Source organism: Pteropus medius, unplaced genomic scaffold (assembly GCF_902729225.1).
Source record: "Pteropus medius unplaced genomic scaffold, Ma_sr-lr_union100, whole genome shotgun sequence".
In the NCBI taxonomy this organism is placed as follows: domain Eukaryota; kingdom Metazoa; phylum Chordata; class Mammalia; order Chiroptera; family Pteropodidae; genus Pteropus; species Pteropus medius.
Window position 1 is genome coordinate 4588135 of NW_024354499.1, and position 24670 is coordinate 4612804.

At 37.6% G+C, this 24670-nt stretch overlaps 1 protein-coding gene across 1 annotated transcript in view; it reads right to left on the minus strand.

The window, feature by feature from the left end:
- Positions 1-24670, minus strand: part of EXOC6B (exocyst complex component 6B) — a 517527-nt gene that overhangs the window by 130255 nt on the left and 362602 nt on the right. Inside the window, exon 20 of the mRNA XM_039852508.1 lies at positions 10569-10642. Coding sequence (XP_039708442.1) covers positions 10569-10642 — 74 coding nt within the window. The remainder of the gene's footprint in view (positions 1-10568; positions 10643-24670) is intronic.

Genomic DNA, 24670 nt, shown 5'->3' on the forward strand with positions numbered 1-24670 from the left:
TTGGATGTATCAATAGTTTATTCCTTTTAATAGGTAAGTGATATTTCTTTATATGGGTATATCATAATTTATTTAGTCATTTACCTGTTTATATCTATGAACTAACCTATCAGAAACATCCTAGGATATAAAAATGAAGATTTTATAATAACTTATAAGGCTTATAATGCTGAACTAAGCATTAAATAAGAATGTAATTATGTTACTTAATATTTGGTAAGCATATAATCAAAGATAGTAGGCAACTAATCTTAGATAGGTCAAATAATTTGCCAAATGTCACAGCAAGTAACCCAGGATTGCCCAACTCCAAACTTCTTAACCACTATTCTGTCTTAACATTCAGTATAGGGCTCCTGAATTTTCAGGTACAGGAGTCCCATTTTCCTGATGTTCACGGGGTTGAGAAAAACAAGGGAGATACTAGAAGTTTAATAATAGGTCAAGAAAGAGTTTTCTTTCTCCATACTCAAGGGGTTTAGAAAACTCAGCATTTAGAAGACTCCAAACAGCCCTCTGCTAACCTAGTGGGAATAGATCCTAAATTCTTGGATTGGGATCTTGCCTATATAGTCACCAGAGCCAGTTTTTCTTTTCCACTGGATATTCTTAGCAAATGTTACAGTATAAAATACGAAAAGGGACATCAGAAGCTATTCTAGGGAAGTGAGCTGTCCTTTCACACCGGTGGGCTTCATGCCCAAGTTCAATTTCATTTCATGTATAAGAATCCTTTAGTCACATCTTAGAATGTCATATCATTCATGTTCTCTCTCTCTCCCCCATTCTCCTCCCCATCCACATTTTCAATGAGTTATTTTACTCTTGAAATCAAGAAAGACCAAGAAAGAATCCTGGCTACTCAAGGAGAAGGTACTTTAAGAGACAAGAATCCTCTAGATATGGCTGCGCGGTTGTGCTGAAACTGGTCCCTTTGAAGCTCCCTGCTTGCTGATGTGCACCCGACAAAAGGCTCCTTCCCAGGGACAGCAACCTCAGAGAATCAGCCTTTCCTGACTGTACCTTTGCCTCCTCATCTTAATCATACTAGCTTGCCTCCGACTGTAGTTCTTTCTTTCATTCAGTTCCTATTCCATCTTTGCTGCTACCCTTGGGACTTGACACTTCAGACTGTCCTTTTGGTTCCCTCCCTTTACTGATGCTGTCTGGTTCCCCTTTCACAGTCTATCCTATCTCGATTCTTTACCCCTTCTTGGTTCCTGGACTTGCCTAGATGGAATGTTTTAACCTTCAGATTAGGGTTCTGGAAGCTCTTTTTGGTCCTTGTTCCCCAGGGGCCTATGCTTGCAACTGTGGCTCTTAGGTAACGAATTCCCTTACAGCTAAGGGGGCTTCTTTCTTGGCAAACTGAAGTATACCCCAATTCCCTAAATCTAGCCCTTTGCTGTCACTCTCTGCTGCCCTCCAGCGGCTATCGGTAGGATGCACTAGTTAGGAATTACTTCCAAGGCCTGACTCTGCTGCCCTTTCCTTGGCCTATAAGTGTCCTCTAGTAGGACACTAGACTGTGTAGTTAACAGAGATGAGATGTGCATTCAACACCCATTAGGCTTTAATTCAGCCAGCATTTCCACAACAACCTTTATACACCCGTTACTCCCAGGGAAATTCACTGGTGATGACTCTCCTGTCTTTTCTCCTGAAGATGTGCCTGTCTCAGAAATTCACAGATTCCAGGTTTGTGGGTATGCATATTCATGCCGTGTGTTGGAGGCAAGAGAGAAATCTCTGGAGTTTCTGAGGCTTGGCTTGTTGGGAGAAACAGAGCATGGTCCAGTGCCTGAGGCTAGCCTAGCACTTAGCCTCTTAAGATGACCTAGGTCTCTTATGATGTAGCATGAGAGGATCACCGAGGCTGTGCATGGGCTAAGGCGGAAAATGCCAGGTGGCTTACTATGCTATGTTTATTAGCTCTTCACACACGAGCTGAAATTGAATGAAACTCTAGCTTTTGAACTGAGAGATATCACTATGAGGCTATCTAAAGCGATGCTGGCACATGCCCACATTAAACGTTACAGTTGTTCTACTGGAGCAAAGGGGTAGGAGGGTTGTCACAGACTAGACTCACACTTCTAGAAAAGGTCCTTCTAGCATCTACTGAAAAGGCTGTTCTATACTCTGGTGGAACCTCTAAGTGGCAGAGCTCTACCTCTGGGTTAAAGAAGGAAGTGCTGGACAACTCTGTTGACCAAATTTTAGATTAGATTTCTCATCTAATGCAAGACTATGCCAATATGGGTTGACAGTAACAGTAGATAATGTTAGCCTGGTAGGTGCATGAGTCAAAGGCTAAACCCAGTGTATTATTATGGGAAAGTATGTTAAAAACCTCGTGTTTTGTCTCCTGCAATCCCCAAAATTATCCACAACTATTGATAACTGAACATCCCTCACCCACTCTTGTCTCCACATATCTGCATTAATACAGTTTAAGAACAATGACAGGACCCATGGTGCTTGTCATTCATGAGTGAGCATTTCTAAACACACAACTGTCTAAAGGGGAAGACCCTTAGAATGGCTCAGAAGCTACCTCTCTACAAAGCACAACTGTGTAAACAACTAAGTGTCTCACCTAATTCCTGTTAAGTGGGTGTGCTTCCACTCTGAGGAAGAGCAAAGCCCCTGCAAAATACACAGTCGAGTTCATCAGACCTTCCACCTTCCCTTCAAGGATCCCGACTGTTCTCTATTTTAAAAAAAATCAATAAGCAGTCTACCTCTTATATGATTACCATTTTCTCAGTGTAGTTAGCATCTACAACTACTACCTGTTCCTTCTCATCTTGATTCCCAAGCTCCTGAAAAACCTCCATGAGACTTTAAGAAACTAGACCTCCGAGTTGCTAAAATGATTTCCATAATAAGAGGATAATGAATAGAAAACAGCCTTCCCAACATGCTCTGATGCCATTTGACCCATTAAATATCTGAGTCTTTTCCTAGCACTTATATGACACCTCACATGATTTCTATACTAAAGATTGTACTCTGCTTAGATATTAGTTTACAAGATCCTGGTATAGAAAAAATAGATTCTGTGGTAAATAAATTTTTTTAAAAAAGCACTGAGAATTTCTGAGCTCACTTCCTTCCCAGTTATGAAGCTGGTATTAGGTGAAACGAAGTCTTGGCAATTCTAGAACAGACTGTCCTCCGATCAATCAAAAATATTCAGTAAATCACAGAAAATGTTACTTGTTACTGGCAATTCCTTCTATAAATTTTCCATGATGGCTCCAGATACTAATGTCCCAAGCAAGGTAGAGAGATGTATCCGGTTTACAGAGGCTGCAGCAGCATTTCAGTAGCTGAAGATCCTTTGCACCTGTGTCCACCCTTGTGCATGCCAATCCAACCTTGGCTTATATGAAGTCAAAAGTCTAGCTCAGTGGAGTCTGCTCTCAAACATGTTCCTATTTATATTTTTTACAGAACCAGAGGTGTTAGCTCTCCTCTGCTTGGGAATAGAAGTTATTGGCTATTAGAACGTCCTTTGAGGTGAGAAGTATCACTGAAGGTTATGAGTGTCTGTCAAAACAATTTAGGCAAAACGATTTTGTCAATACAATCTGAAAACCCTGCTTTTAAAAACCAAAGAACTGATTTTTAAAGTATTTCAAGTTGACCATATTATTTATACCAGACGGTCAAACCATAGCTAAAAGTTCTTTCCTGAAAGCCTGTGTATCAGTGTACAGCCGACTTGTCTCTGTCCTGGGGATCTTTCCAGAAAATTCTGCAGCTGTCTCTAAAATTGAACAATACAGCGACAATCCAAAACATCAAAATTGAGACAAAGTGGCACCCCCTAGAAGCACCAGGGCCATCCGAAGAGAGATTTTGGGAAGAGCAGAATGTTAAAAAGGCCTGTTTTACAAATATGAGCCACCTACACAAGAATGTAAGCTTCAAGAGGGCAAGGACCATGTTTTATTCACTGCACTATGCCCACTATGCCACTATACCCACCGTAACGATGCTAGGCATATGCTGAATGAATGAAGGAATGAATGAATATTTTCTGATTAGGGAGGTCTATCTATATCTACATCCAAGTGTTGTGCCTGTGTCAAGACACGGACTATGGTCTTCAGGAATTTTTAGTGGCTCTGTATCAGCAAAGAGATCTACAGGTGATCTGATATATTAATTACTACATCCTCTTCTGATCACCAAATGCCTTTGGGATTTAATGACTCTGGATCTCATCTCTGAAACAACTCCACCTACATATACATGCTACCCACATAGATATGCTACCTTACCAGTGGTGCAGATAATCTTTTCTATACAGGTAACATGTTTTGTGGCCCAAACCACTCCTTCCAACCCCACCATTCACATCAGTCACAGGAATGTCATGTTCCAATTTCATGAGTTATCAAACTGTTTGATTTCTGACTCTGGTGCAGATGACTGCCAGTTTTACAGGTTATTATTCAAGATCATACACAATCTGAAGGTCAACAAAATATTTCAGTGGAGCATTTGGAGAGTATTTTTACTGACAGCATTACCGATCCATACACTTGACTACTAAAGGGCTTACATACCACTCTGTTTTCTTCCACCAAGAATATCCTTTCATTAAAACTTTCCCCTCCTACCTTCCCCCACACCTCATCTTCTCCACCATGATTCCACTGACAACTGCTCAGTAAATACTTAGGAAAACTACAGGCCACCTCCTATCTCTCCAAAACCCCAAGTTACATTCCAGCATGTAAAGGACCAGTATTAAGAAGTACAGGTGGGAGATGGCTTTCTTCCTGTTAAATATAGCTTAACGGTTGGGATGAAGACTGACACCTGAGGCCTTTTAAGATGTGCGCCTGCCCTTCTCCGAACCAGGCCTCCTAGTTAGGGGTTGTTTAGACTGGTCTGGATGAAACATTAAAAAAGAAATTCCATTGACTATATATCATTTTGATATGTGGTGTATCAGACAAAATCAGTTTTTGGTATAAACAGGTGTTCTACTGAGGCTAAAATATAAGAGATTATTAAGCAAAGTTAAGATTTTTTCCACAAGAGCCAGCAGCAGTCTGGCAGAGGGAAGGTTCCTCTTAGTGAGAATATTGTTTATTAGACTTAGGGCAGGGCAAAAGAGAAGAGAAGGCAATTTGATTCAAAAACCAAAATTTCATTGAAAGGAATCAAGACAGGATAGGAAATAGGAGAGGCAGTTCTTCATAGTTAGGTTCTTGAGTTATTCTCAGGTTTATCCACCTGATGTGGACCAGCTGAAGGTATTGATTTTACATCAGAATTTGTTCAACATCTCCAAAGAAATATACAATTATTTCTCTTAGGTCCTATAGTTGTTTTTAAGGCAAGTTAAGTGCCTGCAATGGAAATGCACTGTGTTTACTTTAGAATGAAGGTTTAGAAATTGGGGAATAACTGGCCTAGAGGGAATGTCACAAGCTCAATCTAAAAAAAGCCGCAGATATCTTGGGATGGCTTTGCTGCATAAGAGTCGTTGCCAACAAGCTCCATTCAGGAGATCTGATGCAATGTCACAACCTAGTTCATTCAGCTTTATAAAAACTTATGTATATCGGAAGTAAATGACAGTTGGGGCCAAGGAAGAGAAAATAATGTGATATTACTAAAGAAAAGAACATACTCAAACTTTTTCCTGTTGGTCATACATGTAAGGTGAACAGACATAAAATAAATAAATAATGTATGTAATTATCTGGGGGAAGTTGGGAGTTCCTCACAATGAATGTGAATAACAGAAATGTGAAATGTCTCTGCATGGCCTGCAAAAAGCAGCATTTGATGAGGAAAGGCATAAGACATTAAAAAAAAAAAAGACACATGAAGAAGCTGCACAGTAAAAATAAAGAATAAAGAAGAGAAATTAAGAAATGGAGATTTAAAGAAATTAGCTTAATACTTAAAGTAAGAAAGTTAGTCTAGATCCTGGTTAAGTCAAAACACGTACACAAATACACACGCTTTTAAAGAAAACTTAAAACTAGCTATTTTCTATGCTTTAAGTACCTTCTTCCCATCAATATCTATCTTCCTTTCAGTTTAACCCTCTACCTTTTCCATGAGATATTTTATAATGACTCAGGTCTACAAAGACCCCTCCATTTCATGGCCTCTTTGTATTTATAGACACAAACTTGATCTAGACTTGCTTTGTTTATTTCGCATCATTTATATAAAAGTCTTATATCCCAACTAGAGTGTAAGTCGAAATCTATTTCCCCATTCCTTGAATTTGGGCTGGCTTTGTGACTAGCTCTGGCCAACAGAATAGAGAGTTTGCTAGTTCCAAGTGTAGGCCTCAAGGGGTTGCACATTTCCTCTTGCTCTGTTGGAACTCTGTCGAGATGCCATGTGAATAAGCCTGGGTTAGGCTGGATGAGAGATCACATGGAGCAGAGAAGAGTCAGCCCAGCCAAGACATCCTAGACAAGGCAATCCCTGGACAATCTAGAAAACTGATATTGAAGCCTAGATGAGCTCAGCTGAACCTACTGTAAATTGCCAATCTGTAGAAATTTGAGCTAAATAAATGGTTTTCATTTTAAGCCAATGCATTTTGGAGTAATTCGTTATGTAGCAAAAGCTTCAGAAATAACTGAAACATACACAATGGCTATAACCTATGAATGTAATACTCATCACAGTGTGCCTTATACCAGAATCAAGTATTTGCTGATCACCTCTTTGCTCCTGGAGGACAGAGACTGTATTACATTCCTTTGTGTATTCCCATAGCACCTAGGTTGTGCTTTGTTCATAGCAGGCTCTCAGAGTTTAATAAACTAAAATAAAAAGCAACTGAGGTTCATATTCTGGTTGGTGTTCATCAGTGTTATCTACTGAACGTTTAACAGCAGAAGAAAAACACAAACCATAGAACTGTTAAAGAATCGAATAACTGCTGAGAATCTACTATTGGCCTTGCATTGTAATTCCCAATGATAAACCCTTTTAGGCCAGCAAATATTAATAGTTGAAGTGTACATGTCACTTCAAGATAATTAATAAGTGGGCCCTTAAATTGTGCTTCTCAAGATTTAGCATTAACCTAAATTTGGATTTTGACAGAAATATGCACATATTTAACATATGAATGTGAGCTTGTACTGCTATCCTACTTTTATGAACTTGAAAATGCAGAAAGTATAAAGTAGCAAAGACGGAGATTTTGATTTGTACTGTCTAATTCACATTATTATTAATAGCAGGCTTTCTAAACCTAGAAATCTGACAAGTGAGATATATATGTAAATTTACTATAACTTTGAAGTGCTATACAAATGTAAAATATCATGAAAGCTTGTATATTCAAAATGTCATTTCACTCTTTTCCTTAAGAAGCAGGAAAATTAGAATAGACAGGACAGGTGAGAAAGGATGAATAGTTTTGCTATCCACGTCTAATTTGCTTCCCAGTAAAATTCCATAGCTTTAAAATGACACTCTGCTATTACACTCTATAGAGAGATGATTTCATCACATATTCCATGTTTTGAATATTTTAAAAACTATTATCCAATTGATAGTGTCTGAATTACTTTAAAGCAAAAGAACATGAAAGCATGATCAGAATAAATATACTCATAAACCAGTGTGACAAATATACTCGGTGACAGTAAAAGAATATCTTTGCTTCACTGGACTGGGGAAAAATCCCCTTCCTGCATGGGTGTGCACCCTATAACCTGCCTTAATTTTAACTTCTTCCTTTAACTGCTGCCATTCCTGTTTATTCTTATCTTTGACTTATAAAGGGCATAATGGTTTAAATCAGTTAATAAGGTGGATAAATGAATCAGAACCTAAGACGTTTTACTTAGATAGGCTAAATAAACTGTTGTTAATAATATGTCTACGAGAAAAATATAGACCGAAAGGAGTAAAGTCTCCAATTTTGGTCCATAAAATCAGCCACATAAGGACTAAATAAGGAATGATTAACAATGCTACATTTGAAAAAGTCTCAATTACTGGCAGATAGGGAGCCAATAAATCAGGATAAAAAGGCTGTCCCCCAAATTTGGGTGTGTTAATAAAAACATAAAGAATCAAAGGGTCAAAGTTAAGTGCGAGAGATTTCAGCTAACTTAAAAAATACCTTCCTCATGATCAGATTGTCCTAAGGTGGACTTTGCTGCTTCGGGGTGGTGAGATCTCCTCGAGGAGGATGTTTACGCACAGTCTGGGGTGCTGTACAGGAACTCAAGTATCAAGCCAAAGGTTATACTATATGATTTTTAAAATTTGCCCCCAGCCCCCAAATTCCATGTCCATTTTAGGATTCTGAAAAGTATATGCAAAGGATACATATTCAAGGACATTTAATCATGCCTCATTTGGGTAAAGATACCTCCTTTGAACACATATTCCCAGGCTTTGTATTTATAGTTTGAACATCTCTAAGGTCAGAAGAAGCAGTTTCCTTTTAAAAAGATGCCCACTTTAAATAAGTTGTGAGAATGATTAAAATGAACTGCAAAAGGATCAATATTTTCAGCATGGTGTGTGGAAGAATAATTTTTCTCACACTAGTTTAACCTACCTGAGGCCTAGTAAAAGTAAGCTACAGCCTGAGAGCTAGGAAAGTTGTTCAAAAAATCTAAGTTAAAAAAAAATTTAGGCTGCTTTAACAGAGACAGACATAAATAGAAATTAGGTGATAGATTCAATGGGAAGAAGCATAGTCTTTCACTATTAGTAAAATTTTGAAACTTTGGGTTCTACTGTTAAAACATAAAGGGATCTGGAGAACAGAAATGTAATAGAAAATAAGAACATAAGCATAAACAGAAATGCTCACTGACAGCTCACAAGTACTTGAGCATTCATCCTCGGCTCAGATTCACCTTCTTTTGGCTGTGCTGTCTAACTCATTCCCTTAGTTAACATTTTCTGTGAACACTAGTTGCTTTCCATAGGGACCAAAACCACCAACTAGAGAGAATGACCACACTTCCTTCTCATGAATAGTGAGAAGGGAAAATTTTTTTCTTTGGATGCGTTTCTCCAACGAAATTCAATTTCTGCTTTCCAAGAAAAGCCAGTTGGCTCAGAAGTCTGAGAAGAAACAGGGGGAAAGTCCAACAGATCCATTTCACAAAACCCTAAAGCAAAATCCCAGTCTTTCAGCCTTACATCAGCGAAGGGGTTAAAACCTAAATGTCTCAGTTGAGTAGCTAAATCCACAGGTGGAAGGGCTTAAGTGTAGAAAGAAATACTCAGCTCCATTTGTGACCATGCTGGGAAAGCCTTTATGTGTAAGAGAACCCCCACCTCAGCCCCAAAATATTAAGTTGACACACGTTTCTGGGACGCGGCCTGAATCCTCAAACTTTGGCGGATCTATAGAGACACAATTTTCTGTTTTCTGCTTAACAGAGCTTTCCAGAATTGTCATCAGATGACAGATTACACCACCCATCCACAAGGATTCAGGGGTGGCTCAGGCCATCCATTATGGGTTAAAAGCTGTTCCAGCATGAATCAAGTCACAGTGGTAAGGAGACTACCGATACAAGGGGTCCTACAGCTTTAAGAAATACCCTGGGCATCTAAAAGTTTTCAGAATGCAAACTATGTCAGCTCTGAAAACAAGAGGCACTGCATCATTATGGCAGGAGAAACAAAGCCAGGCCCTTTTTTAAAACAGACCAAAAAAAAGATTGTTTTAATAGGAGAGAAGCATCAGTCATTGATTCTTACTTCATTCACACTTTCTATCCAACCCCATCCATCTTCAGAGTGAAGAGTTGACAGAGCCCAGTTAACTTTCTCCCTCTTTAGGCCCCCGCCCATCCTGCTCCTCTATACCCAAACCACCAAGGCCTACCGACCCACCATTTCGGTCTGCAGGCAACAGCCCTGTGGGACGACTCTTTCTACCTGATGGGCTTGCAAAGCTCAGGTATGCCTAAGGACCAGCTTTCATCGCATTACTTTAATAGAACTGCCTGTCAGGTTAGCATGACTGCTTAGGGCCTTTGCTACTCATCTTCTAAAATGACCACTTAGTCACTCATGGCTGACCATATTCCACAAAGGAGGGGACGGAAGACTTAAGGCAAGAGAAAAAAGTCAACATACCAAACCAACAATCCAGAATGTAAAATATTTCATTTTTCTTAAAAGCTGCTGCCCTCATTATCTGCAAACAAAAGTTCTCCGGGCAGGCAGTCTCTGCATCAGTGCACCTGCTTAGCATTGGTTTGCTGAGTTATCTTTTTGCTGTGTCTGCAGAAGCCAACTATAGCACAATGGGTCACATCACTTGAGGGTCACTTGAGTCCCTCTACCCTCTGGGTCCCTCCTCCCACCTCCTGCCTTCCCTGCTACCCACAAAACCTTTAACTCCACCATAGCTAAGGATCCCAGATAGCTAAATAAAAGAGGTGGCCTCAAACACAGAGAAAAACCCTTAGGTCTCCAGTGTGAATCGCCAACGCCAATCCCCCTCCCCTCCCCTTTTCCTTAAGACCTGATGGTCTTCAGTCACACATCTTAAAAGAAAAACAAAAAACAAAAACACAAAGACTTACTTGTCTCAAGTCGATGAAGGCCAACTGCAGCGTGTCCTCCTGGAACCCAGGCACCGGGCCGGATCTGGCAAACTCTGTGGGAAAGAAAAGAGGATAAAAAGCGCCTTTAACTAACCATGGACAGGGAGATTGGCAGACGGATGACAGGGAAGACAAGAGAGGCAGGGGGAGAGGAGGACCATGCTTCTAAGGAGTCATGTCTCTCTCCCTTCAGCTTCTTTGTCTGCCCTTCAAAATTCGTGTCATCAAAACACCATTAATTCCAGCATCCTGACAGCAAGGAAACTGTACTAATTCGACCTGAAATTTATTCCCATGAGCCGCGCTGGGCTTCAGAGTATTTGTTTTGTGAATGGACAAACAACTTGCAAAGGAGGAGGGAGTGGGGGAGAGAAAAAAGTTTTTCCTCTCAACACAATAAAATCTTCAGCTGTGAAACTCTTTTCAGTTCCGAAAGCTATTTATATTTTAGATCGCTGAAGGAATTTTCTAATTTCACGCCTGTCACCTCATTCCCTAAGCATTTATCAAAAAATATTCCCTGCCACATCATTAATTATTCCCTCACTGATTATTTGTATTATCTCATGAGTGCATTATTGCCAACACACACACACACACCCCCCAGCAGCAGAGGCTGCCCCAATCCAGTGTCTGGCTCTTGAGCAAAGAAGTATTTGCAGATATGAAAAGGCCAATCTAAATAAATCTTATTACAAAAACTTAGAGAACATTTGCATATGTCCATCCTCCTAGTTATATTCTTCTTCCAGACTTCAACTTCTATTCCAATTCCAAAAATTCTTTTTCTCTTCCCTCCAATTTAGTCTTTGGTCAAAGAGGCCACATGAATGCTATTTGCGCTTTATAGCAGCGCCTTGGGTACATGCTCAGTTTATGACTCTGGCTTCTACAACATTAACGAGAAGATAACTGCATAGGGCTATAGGGACAAATCCTACTAACAGTTAAGAATGTCAAGTTTTATTGTCCCTAAGCCCTGCTTATTATGAAATCAAAAGGTCTTGTGTAAGCCCCCTACACACACACACACACACACACACACACTACCACACACACACACACACACACACAGAGCAAATTCAAAAGTTGGACAGTTACTACGTCTTGAGTTGTCTCTGTGAAGCCTGAGTGCGATGGACATTTAACGGCAATCCACTATTTACCTCAAAAAACAACTTGAGTATCTGCTCAAAGCAAATATGAAAAGAAATGTTTTCCTTTCAATTATATTTTCCCCCAGGAATACATTTTTAAAATTATAGAGTTATATTTTTCTTTAGAAATTAAATAAAATCCATCGAGATATTTGAATACTTGTTTAGAAAATTACTTTATACAACTGCAACTGGATAGATTCAAATGATGATTTATGAAGACTGATAGGAATTTCTTTTCTTTAAAAATATTTCCCATTTAAGGGCTTCTTAGACATCACTGGTTTTCACAAAAATTCTTGCCCCACTTTAAAAAATAATGCTAACATTATTTTTTAACATAATAATGTTAAGTTGCAGGAATTATAGAAACAGTATGTGAAATAAAATTTAAAACAATTATTTTTTAACATAATAATGTTAAGTAGCAGGAATTATAGAAACAGTATGTGAAATAAAATTTAAAACAATTTATTAAACTAAAATATAGCATAAATATATTATAAAACTGTACACAAAAGATTCTTATATTAGACATTTCAAATAAAAATAACGCATAAATAGAGAAGAGAAACTACATAGCATGATTAGCATCACTAAGTTTCTATTTGCTTTGGAAAGAAAATTCAAATGTTATTTCTAAATTAATTCTGTCATACAGATAGCCCAAATGATTAAAGTTTTAAAAGAGTAAAATTTTAAAAGTGTACAAATACTTGATGAGGGCCCTGTTAATAGAAAGCGTGACACAATCCAGCCTTCATATCTTACAATAGCCATTTTCTGTGATAACCTTGTATACAGCAGCTGTTCAAGTCAGATGTACAACTTTCCCATAATGTGCTCTTGTAGAAAGCAGTTATTTGAATTATAGCTACAGCCACTCTCTTTGACAGCCTTGATTGTCAGGTGGTCAGCTTAAATAAGCTTCCCATGCCCCAGGGTTTCATCCAAGGCTGGTAGATTATCACTACTACTTCTGAATGACTCAAGGCTATGCTATATCATTTGAAGTATTGCAGTCCCCTCTGTCAGTAGGAACTCTACTTGAGTCAAAATGCAGTGACGAGCAAGGTGTTCTTCTGCCTACACATGTCCAACTCAACAGAATTATTCCATGATACATGGTTTGAGAGCTGGCTACACATTCTTGAATCTCCTAATTGCGCATGCTCCCTAGGGCTAACAGATGATGCTGATGAAACCACTCAGGAATCTGGATGTGATACATAGTTAGTTTTCAGAGTCTCACTTTACAGACCTCATTTTTATGACACACTGAATCTTCCAGGTTCCTAGGGGCCTTTTAGATTTGATTTTCCTTTTACAAATTAGAGAATCGAAGAATGACAATTGCATTAAGATGTGTGAAAAAGATTAATTTTCATGTATAGCTTATGGAAATGTCTAATTACAGTATATTCGACTTCATATTTGTATTTTTCTCATTGTCTTATGTCATTCTTGTCTTCCCAGGTAAACTCTTTAGGGATAAGGACCAGATCACAGAAGCTAACAGGTATTCAAAATAGTAAATGTTCAACAGATATTTACATATTAAATAAGTTACGAAAATAGCAAGATTCATTAATTATACACATTCCTCACTGCCAAATAAAAATCTTTGGATTGCAATAGGTAAGGTGTCCTCAACATGAACATCAATCAGCAGGCTTTTGGAATTTATAAGCTTCCTAAAATCCGGTGCACAGTGATTGAGGAAATGGGCTTTGAGATCAATAATTAATCAGAGTTTGAACCCCAGTTACTAGCATGGGGCAAATTACTTACTTTTCTTAAAGCTTCAATATCTTTATCTCAGAAATGAAGCTAACAGTGCATTCCTTATAGTGCTGCTATGAGGATTATATGAAATAACACATATAAAGCAGCTGGCAGAGTGCCTGGCATATCACAATTGATTATCATTACAATTAGTTTTTGGTGTGAATATGCATTTCTCCAGAAAGAAGGTGCATAGCTTTCATTGAATTTTTGGAGGGTTGGTGACCAAACAAAGGTTAAGAAACACCGTTCTATATCCAGGACAAAATATCAGGAGAAATTCAGCTACCATTCAGTGATGAGTTAGTGAGCTATCACTGCAAATTTATTTACAGACAAATATTTCAGTGCTTCGCTTAAAGGCAGTTGGTCTAACTAATTACTAGTGTATTAGCCATAGCACAATAATTTCCATTAATATTGCTTTAAAAATGCAACAAATGCATAAAATAGATATGTAATTTGAGACTCAATATATCTTTAAAAACACGACTGTTCTCCTAGAGTCATTTTTTTAGACATATGAAAAATATTAATAGCACAAGTGTGAATATTTTTAAAAAAGAAAATTTGTATATAGTCTGATTTCAACTGGGTAAAATCTAACATGCATAGAAAACACAACAGTAAGCACCGACTTTATGATGTTAACTGAGGAGGTTAGTGAGAGGAAGATTACAAGAGGGCTTTATTCTTCTTTACATTTTATAAACTTTTGAAATGAGTACAACTACTTTTATAATCAGAGAAAGGTAATAGAAGAAAGCACACATACACACACACACGCCAAATTATTTAGTGATGATGATTTAGTGGTACTTCTCTAGTGGCAAAAGATATAACTTATTCAAGAGTTAGCATTAAGGCAACTGGGATTGGTTTACACACCCCAATTCCCAGACATTGCTTGATATAAAGGAGGAAAACTACACATGGGAGGGGGGCAAGAAGCCCCCAGTCTGCTGCAATACATTGATACAAACACAAATTGATTATACACAAGAAGCCTCTTTAGAGTCACAAATGAAGATCTTTTGACATCACAGAAAGGAGTACGTGAATGCAAGTGTGGCCAAGTGGAACCAGTAGATATATAGAGCACAATGGACAAGGCCTTGTCTGGACTTGTCTGTGGATTCCAAGATCTGTAGTAGGTTTTCAGGCTCTAAGTTTCTACAGCCTGGAGTTGCGCAGTGGCCTCAGCATCGCGAGAACATCAGGTGCTTGCTCCACTTAACACAGAACCAAATCTTCAAACCTTATCTTTGACTATCTCATGTTACTTAGAGACTGAGTCAAGGTTCCAGTGAGGCTGGCAAGAAAGCTTTCTCTTGGAAAACTTGTTCAGGTCAGTAGAACCCCTGAACAGCTCTGCAGCAGCCTACAGAGAGCTTGGCTCTTCCCAGCAACTCTTCCCTGCCCTTGTCCCTACCCTTTCAGAGTCTATGCTGGTGTCTGGGCCTGACTCCAAGGTCTAATTTGCAAATGTGAAAAATCTTTTAGTGAGAAAATTACCGACTCATTAAGTTAATAAAGGAAATATTTCATTTAATAAAATAAAAAGGTGTGACAGTCATAGGAAAGAAGGCATACTGCTAAGTGAAGGTATAAGCGGGGAAAGAAAATCATACAAAAAAGTATTTTACTTATGAAATATCCAACGTTCCCTCACATTCGCATACATACTTAAATTTATGAGGTGTGACAATTGTCTTTAAAAACGATATTAATTTCTCAAAAATATCCTGTAGGTTTACATTTCTAAAATCTTACATTGTAATGAAATGAAATTACCAAAAAGAAGAAAAAAAAAGTAGAGAGTCCACTAATTTCAAAATGCTTTCTAGACTTCTTGAAGGCTAATCCTAAATTACTAATTCTGTCACTTAGAGGAGGAAGAAAAAATTTTTTAAGTAAACTTTAGAATTAGTTGGTACATTCCCATTTGGCTAAAGAAAAAATATACATTTTACAAAGAACACTGAGCCCTAATTAGAATAAAATGATTGAGTCAGAGTTAAAAGGGGCTTTGAGAAGACAAAATGATTGCCTTAGTCTATAAGCTGTATATCTAGATAGGATATTTGTGAGTTTATCAAAATCAAGTTGTGATAAACAAAATATAAAACAAATTCTTTTGAATATCTGTAAATTGACAATAGAACAATAATTTTCAAAAGACGATGAGCAACAAGGTAAAATTTATTTCAGAAAAGCAAACCTAGTATAATACCTAGCAAATAGGTAAAATAATATTGTTACAGGAAAACCTAATTTGTTCATGTAAGTGGAAGTTGAAAAGACATTAGACAAAATTGTAACCAGAGGTCCCTGAATAACCTTCTACGCTATCGGTCCCAATGAACTTCCAGGTCAGGCAAGGGACAAGATAGCTCCAGCCCTCATTGAATGGACCAGGGGTTTGGTTTTGGCCAAAAATGCCAAGTGAGAAAGAAAACACAGTACCTCGGAGCCCAAAGAATGTTGGGTACTACTTGTTTATATCTTAAGATCATGTCAGGTCACATGTGGTTTTTGTGGGATTGAAAAAATAAGAGCTGCTGTTGCTGTATTAATATAATGGTTTCCTGGTATCTGGCTCCCTGGAGCAACAGATAAGGAGTGTGCTAGACTACGAAGTGTGGCTCCAGGGAAACTAAAGCCTTCTTGCATCACTTCACAGTTGCTCCACTAAGCTAATTACAGAGAGGAGTTGATGGATTCCACAGGGAATCCACTCAAGGCCCTGCTGGTCAGAGAAAGGTTGGCCAGAACATAGGAAGTAAGAATTAAGGCAAGAGATATCAAAGAGACAGGAAGAGGGCGGGGAATGGGAAGAAAAGGCTCCTTGGAGACTCAACTGACTATATCCGTAAAAGTGTGCTTTTATGAATATTTTACATAAAAAAATAGCTACCTTTAAGTATCTAGGGCATTACTCTGTGGTGTAAATGATTCTTTGCTTTTACATTAAATATATAATTCAATAAACTTCCCACCTGAAGAAGGACAGAGAAAAATACGGGCTAACTTAAACTTATTCTCAAAATTTCTGTGAGAGAAATCTGATTAAAACTGATAAACTCAAATGCCAAACCAGCACTCCAGTTTTTAAAATGTAATTCTCCAAGTTCAATTCTCCAAGCTCCTTTTGCTCTGAAAGACAATTGAAAACTAAGACAGGTAGACATGGCTTTTTAAGTAATAAGGATTTAACCATCCTATAAGCTAGGAAATGGCCACAGCATGAAGGAACTTTCATGCTGCTCCTAAGTAAACAGGCCAAACAATCACTATCTGGCTGTCCTTTGTACAGTACCACTGAGAGGAAGTGAAGGTCCAGGCACTTGCAGTGACTGGTGTCAATGACAGTACCTGAAGAAGCCGCCTTATGAGGAATAAACCTAGAAAGTGGGAGAAGTTGATTTCTATGTTTTGCCTGACATAAGAATCAGCAAACAGTTTAATGAAATTAGTTGGATGAATCTAGTAAAACAGAAGAGAAAACGATTCTGTTCAAGACCTGAGATGGAGATAATATGAATTCCTACTGTTTCATGGAGTACAGGGGGCATTGGATGCCTACATAGAAATACGTGCTGCTCTTTGACTACAAAATAATATTCTAAATGACAGATAACAATACTTCCACTGCATTCACTAAACAGTGACTTTTGCATTGTGTGATTCTTCACAGAGGAAGAAGGTTAAAGAAAGTCAAGACCATAACAAGTCGTAGAGCAATGTCATGCCAATGGCATTGCACTTTCCCTTAATAAGCCACAGAAAAATAATGCCTCCCCCCGCCAACCCCCCCACAAAAAAAGTAAAGTATGTCCTAGGACTTGAGTCCACAATCTAGAATCCTAAAGCTGAAGGGAGCATTTGTTATTACTGAGGACTTTTACAGATGAATTAAGGCTACAAAGGTTAAGTCCATGAACTGGTTAGAATCTAATCCCTCTCAAAATTCATCATCCACCTAGAATGTCTAAAAACAAATATTCATTTTACATATTCTTTTATATACATAATAAATATACTTTTCCATTTAGTTAGGGAATAATAAAATCATAAAAATATATAGATTTGTGTATAGTCATAATTTCCCTCTGAAGTTCCCAAATGCCTTATAATTTTGCAAAATAAGGGCCAATTTCATAATAGATTTTTTAAAATTATGCTGAAAAGAAGCCTCTCCCAATTAGCAATCGGCGGTACTTCTGTGCATAATCTCTAGGAAAGCTGAGGATATGCCATGAAAGGAATGGATTTCCTAAGAGATGAGAAAGACTGGTATTCTGAAGGAGTAACTTTATATCCTTGATATTTTTACTATGCTTTTAAGGACTTAATTTTATCCATGTGTTTGTTCGGCATTGATTATTCTGCTGTATGAATACATACACAAAGTTATAGCTATCTGAAATTTTACACTGAGAAAGGGCATTTAACATAACAGTGAAAATCAATTCTCTTGGAAAAGCACTGTCCAAACAGAAATGCAAGCCACATGTGTAATTTTAGAATTTCTAGTTGGCACATTAAAAAAAGAAAAAAGGAAAAATTTTAAATTAATAATATATCTTATGTGACCCAATATATCTAAAACATTTTACTTTCAACATGAATTAATATTTTAAAAATTACTCACAAGTTTTTTTCAAAATCCAATAGGTATTTTACACTTACAACATATCTCACTTCTGACTTGCTGCATTTCAAATGCTCATGGCCACTGTGGCTGGTAGCTATAGAATTCGACAGTATAGCTTTAGATGATGTTGATTGTAATGAATGTAAACCAAAATGAAATGTGTGAAGAATGACTCCAGATTTTGAAATGACAAAGAAAGAGCACTCCCTAAATTTAAAACAATCTAAACAATCTATGTTTATATTGGCTATAAAATTAGTATTAAAGCACATGTCCATGATACTATACAATGGCTTTATTCAGCTCATATTTTAAAACTTTCACCCTCTGAGAGAGCTGTATGTTTTGTATATTCTTCACCATGCCTGTTAGTAAATTTTTATATCACCTATTAATCCTTATGCTAGTATTCTTACCTTTTTTCTCTTCATCCCATTATCTCTTTCTTATATCTAATTTATTTATTTTTCAATTTTTTCTGTTGAAAACATCAGATCATTTTTAGAAAGCAGTAAATTTTTTTAAAATGATGACAGTTGATTGGCATGTAAGTTTCTGAACAAAGCTCTTTGCTTTGGTTTCCACAGCCAGTGGTGACTAACAATCTTGATCTATAAATGCAAAATGTTACATAAGTGTACAATATAAAATAAATGCTGACCATTAAAAGAAAAAATATCAAGACTCACTCTCAGGACTCTTGAATGAGGTTGAGCTATATCGTTCCACACTATGAAAAAAGCTCCAAGTCAGAGAAATAATTAAGGTAGGTTCCACATGGGATGTTTCCTAAATTGACAAGCTAGATTTTTTAAAACATCAATACAACTTTTTCTAAACTGACAGTAGATAATGTTTCCTTGGTACACATTTCATGGACAGTCTCACAATTTCCTAGGAAAACTGGGTCTCATAGTCTAAGCTTATGTCCACAGAAAATGGACATATCATTAACTAAGGTAACTGGGATTGCAACCCTCTCTAGAATATACTTATGTGTTCTGATGCCAATCATATAAACTCTTAGTGCCAGATGTCTCTGCTATAAAATGAAGGTAATATTTTACTTACTTAAAGCCATGTAACTGAATCAAATCTATTCTTGAAGTTTGAGATATAATAAAAAATATGAATCTGGTCACTGTCCCCAGCTCGGAGTAGAGTTTCAAATTCCCTTGGAAGTTCCTGAGCAATAGGAGTGTCTTTTGCTATTCATAATGAGCTCCTTTGGACCATATCTAAGTTTATGCTAACAAGGTGACTGAAGGCAGGCCCTTAGTTTTAAAGGAGGCGCTGGACAAGCCAGAATGACCAAGGCTTTGATTATCAGGTTTAAACTTTCAGCCCCATCCCCAATCTCCACGGAGGGGTTAGAGAGTGGAGATTAAGTTTGATCATATAACCAATTATTTATTGAGTCATACCTATGTAATGAAATCTTGTATAAAAATTGGACACTGAAGTTCACTGAATCTTCCTGAATGGTGAACACGCTGATATGCTGGGAGGGTGACATGCCTGGATTCCATAGGGAGAAGATATGGAAACTGTGTTGCCCACCTTTTCCCTAGGACTTGGTCCTATGCATCTTTTCCAGTTGACTATTCCTGAGTTATAGCCTTTATAATAAAACCAATCATAGGTACAGCACTTTTAGTGAACTCTGTGACTTCTTCTAATGAATTATTGAACCCAAAGGTAGTGTGGGGAGCTCTGAGTCTATAGTCAGCTAGGAAAAAGTATGAGTGGTTTGAGGACACGTAAGACTTGGCTGATATCTGATGAGGGGCCATATTGTGGGACTGACCCTTAACATGTGGAGTCTGCACTAATTCTGGGTAGTTGGTGTTAGAATGGGATTGAATTGTAGGACACCCAGTTGGTATCTGAGAATCATTGTTGGAACACAAGGTCTAATTCAGATGAAGTGCAATTTAACTTGTTATTGGGTCCATTTTAATATCTAGGCTATAGCCATATATGTCTCATACCATAATCAATATGAAACCTAGAATTGGATACTTTAAAATAATAATATACATTTTTCCCCATATGACCACTTCTTCGATGAATCAAAAATTTAAAGATATTAAATTAAAACAAGTCTTCATTATTAGAGATTATTTTTGATATGGCAAAGTACAAAGTTCTACATATCTTGCCTGGGGAAAGCTAACATTTTCTAGCTTCGCTTCTTTGCTTCATGACACTGTTCTAGTGTTAGCTGAGAATCCCCCACTCCGATGAAATTTTAATATAAAATATTCAAACAGTGATTCAACATCCATGTGAAATGGTTGCATTAGATCAATATCAACATAAACACTGGTCTGCTATTCTGGTTACACAGGCTAATGAATTTTCAGAGGTCAAGCTGTAAACTTAGGATCCATCTTACTAGGGAATATAAACTTTGCCACTAACAGATCAGTTTGGGGTATGTTTTCTCTTTTCTTTTTTCACCCTTAAAAAAACAAACAAACAAAAACAAAAACAAAAAAAAAAGGAGAAGAGGAGACTGTCAGTGAAACCTGAGACCTCAAGCTGGCAGTTATAAGGTAAGGGGTCAAGGAATTGACTTCAGACATGCAGGAGCTCTGGAGGAAGCTGCAAGCATTTTACCTTATCCGCACAGCTAAGAGAGGGAGAGATGAGTGTTTAAAGAGAATTTAGGTTAGCTGGAGGAAAAGGAAATGAAAATAACTGGTTTCTTAAGGTACATCAACAACTTCTTTCCATGGTAAACTAGCACTTTTAAAGGAATTTCTTAAGTGCTAGGAGGTATAAGAGATAAATGAGCATCTCAGGAATTAAAAGCACTCCTGTCTTTAAAATGGTCCTTGTTGAAAGCCCTCAAAAATGCTTTTCTAACGGAGAGTAGGGAATCTCACTCTTTTCCCTGGTTAATTGCTGGGGCAGGAGCTTAAGCTACTACACCTTGTTTCCATCTACTGACAGGTAGACAGCTGACAAAGAGATTCCAGTGAGTCAGAGGGGAAGAGCAGGCCTTTAGCAGTCTGACCGCTGAGATCTGGTAAAAAACTAAGGAGACATGAATTTCTCCAGGAAGGGACATCATGAGAAGGAAAGGGCAGAGAAAGACAGGAAGAAGAGAAATATTACTCGGCCAACTTTACTGATGCCTATAAAGAAAATAAAGTAAGAATCATTTTTCTTTTATTCTTAGTTATATGAATAAAATTCTTAGTTATATGAATAAAACATTATATGAAATGTTTGATGTTATTTGCAATTAAACAGTTCCAAATCTTGAGGCTTAATAATGGCAACATAATGAAAAAGAACCAGTGACATTCTCAGAGGCTATGAAATAAATAACCCTTCTTTCCTTTTCTTAGTCAATTTCTGAAGGAGTTGCTTACAAGCCCCGATTCAATTTCTTTATCTTCATTCATTCCTCATCTCTCTGCAGTATGGTTTCTACCACCCTACTTCCACTAAAAGTACTCTCTCCAAAATCTGCTTTGGCTTCCTTCTTACTAAAGCAACACTTTTTCAGGCCTTATCTTACCTGACATTTGCATGTACCATTCAGTATATGGGACATATTTATACTAAAAAATTACTTACCTAAAATTCTTTTTTTCCCCTGAAATTCAAATTTAACTTGGAGTCCTAGTTTGCATCTGGCAACACTATTCCTAACTAGTTTCTACATCTAGTCTCTCCCTTCTCCTATGCATTTTTCACACTTTTGCCACAATGATTTTTCTAAAGCAGAAAATGATCATGTCACTCTCATGCTTAAAACATATAACAACTCCCTGTGTACTTAGACTAAAGTACAGTTGACCCTTGAATAATGTGGGGGTTAGGTGCTTGGACCCCATACAGTCAAAACCTGCATATAACTTCTGACCTCCCCAAACTTAGTTGTCTCTCAGTACAGGCAGGGGTTTGATTCTGGGACCCCTGCAGATACCAAAATCTGAGGATGCTCAAGTCTTCTATAAGAAAGAGCATATACCAAGGTATACAGGTGGCGCTCCACATCTATGGACCCCCAACCATAGATTGAAAACAGTACAGGTATTTATTGAAAAAAAAATCTGCATATATGTGGACCTGCGCAGTTTAAATTCATATCATTCAAGCGCCAACTGTACATACTTCTTAATAAGTCTTTCATCATTTCCTTTTGGCTATCCTCACTTCTTTTCACCCTATTCTCCAGTCATAATGAACTAGTTTTAGTTCCCTAATATACCCTGTTCTTTATTTCCTCCCAGAATTTATACAAATACCTGTCTTTGTCAGAAGACCCTTTGCAACGTTCCTCATTCCACTTGCATGGCTAACTCCTAGCCATGCAGTCCTATTGGACATCCTAGTGTAACCCACTCACATATAACAGATGAGAAAAAAAGATTTAGAAAGAGAGTAAATGCATTGTCCAAATTCACAGCTACTTAGCAACCAAAGACAACATGGCCTCAATTGACTCACCCTAGTATACATTATCCCACATACCACCTTCTCTCAGGAAAGGAGTGGAAAATATAAGTAAAATACAGTCAACTGCCATTATAGAACATTATAGCAAGACTTAAAATTCTACACATTTTAATTCACTGGTGTCTGGAAACCAGCATTTCTAAATGGAAGTGTCAGCAACGGTATTTTCCAAATTCCAATCTTAAAATACGAAATTTGAGAATGCTAAGGTGATTCTTGGTTCTCTCTCTCTCTCTCTCTCTCTCTTATGTAAAATAGAGTAAGAGAAAAAGAGTATTTTTAAAATAGGTAATACTGAAAGTAGACTAGATAGATGATTTAATTAAAACAGCAGAACTCAAATCAGAATCTATGAAATGCTGAAAAGTTAAAGCATGAAATGATGGAAAGGCATGCATTTTTTTTTTAATGTCTTATAAAAATTAGGACTTTCATCAATTTTTTGAGAAGTAGAAAGTGTTGTGCCACCTAAAGGCAGTAGTAGATGGATGAGAATGTTATGGGAACTACTTGCAGACCTGAGAAGTCAGCCAACTTTCAACAATTAAAATAATTTCTAAATAGACATGGTATTTAAAATTATTTCCTGGTTTACACCCTATAAAATGGCCCAATTAAAATAAATAGTTTACTGGCCTCAGCCCCAAAGACATGAAACGAGGGCCAAAGAAAATATGAAATGTATATAATGCCCCAATGTAAACACTTGGAGACAAGCAAAGCAGTAAATGCATCTGATATTGTTGGGAGACTCAGGCTTATTATAAACATTAGGATTTTGGCCTGTGTGAGTGAAAGGGAGGTGCAAATGGTTTGATGAAATGACGCAGCAGTGCTAATAAAATAATCATCAGCTGAGGTGATGTTTGTTTGTAGCTAGTTGATACAACAGAAAGAGATGGCCATACATTGCTATGGGGCAAATGGTGAGGTCTCTGGTTTACGATGATTAAGACGAACTGTTGTTTCTACAGGGTCATTTCTCCATGAAAATGTTTCTGGGTGTTTTCTAGCAAACCATGAGGATTTTAAAAAAATTTTTAATAATTTTTTTCTAAAGTTTCTTGTAAAGAAACAGTAAAAAGGATTTGAAGATTAAGAAATTGCTATGATACCCTCCTTTAACCGTAAGAAATCTGTTTTACCAAGTCTGGGTAAAGTGACAAGAAAGTAGCGATAAACACAATATATTTTTGACTTTTTCTCCTTTGAAATGGTGTTTCTTAATCGTTCTGGTTCCTGAAACTTCCAAAGTGTATAAAGTTGAGAAAAAACAAAGCATAAAACCTGAAGCAGCCAAAGTAGAAAATGCAGAGAAAGCGGGAAGGATCACCAACTCTGGAATATCACTTTAAAGAAAACTGGTCCTCTCCCTTTTGAAACCATGAAGCAAGAAAATGGCCTTTGGAAATTACCAGCTGTTTAAGTTAAATCCCTGCTGCCACCCTCACCCCACTCCCAAGTATCCCTTGAAATAAAACCAAGAAGAAAAATCTACACAATTTCAAAGAGGAATCAGACACTGTTCTTATTTAGAGATGAGATAAGAACCACATTTACCAAACAGCCGGACAGAATCTAGGGTATTGGGAAAGTCTGCCACAGAAAAAGAAGCTTAAATGGGAATCATGATCCTTCATGTAGCAGGTCCTTTGTACTCCTTTATCACTAATATGTCCCACAAACAATCCAAGGTATCATTTGCTACCAGAAAAAGTACTTTGTCTGTGCTGGCCAATCTCTGGAAGCCAATAGCAGGGCTTGACAGTGATGTATAGCAAGGTTAGAGCAGCATGATCCATCTCCATTCGCTTGACAAGGATGGCATCTTAGGCCATGGTGAGGAAGAGCAGGTTGCCTGCCCTCACTGCTCAGGTTGGCAACACCTACTATCAAATGACCGGGTGTCTGGCAACGGGCTCAGAGAGACAATGATGTCTTATCTTCTGGAATTCAAGGAAATTTAGCCATAAACTGAAAAAACTGCTGAGTAGGCACTACTCACT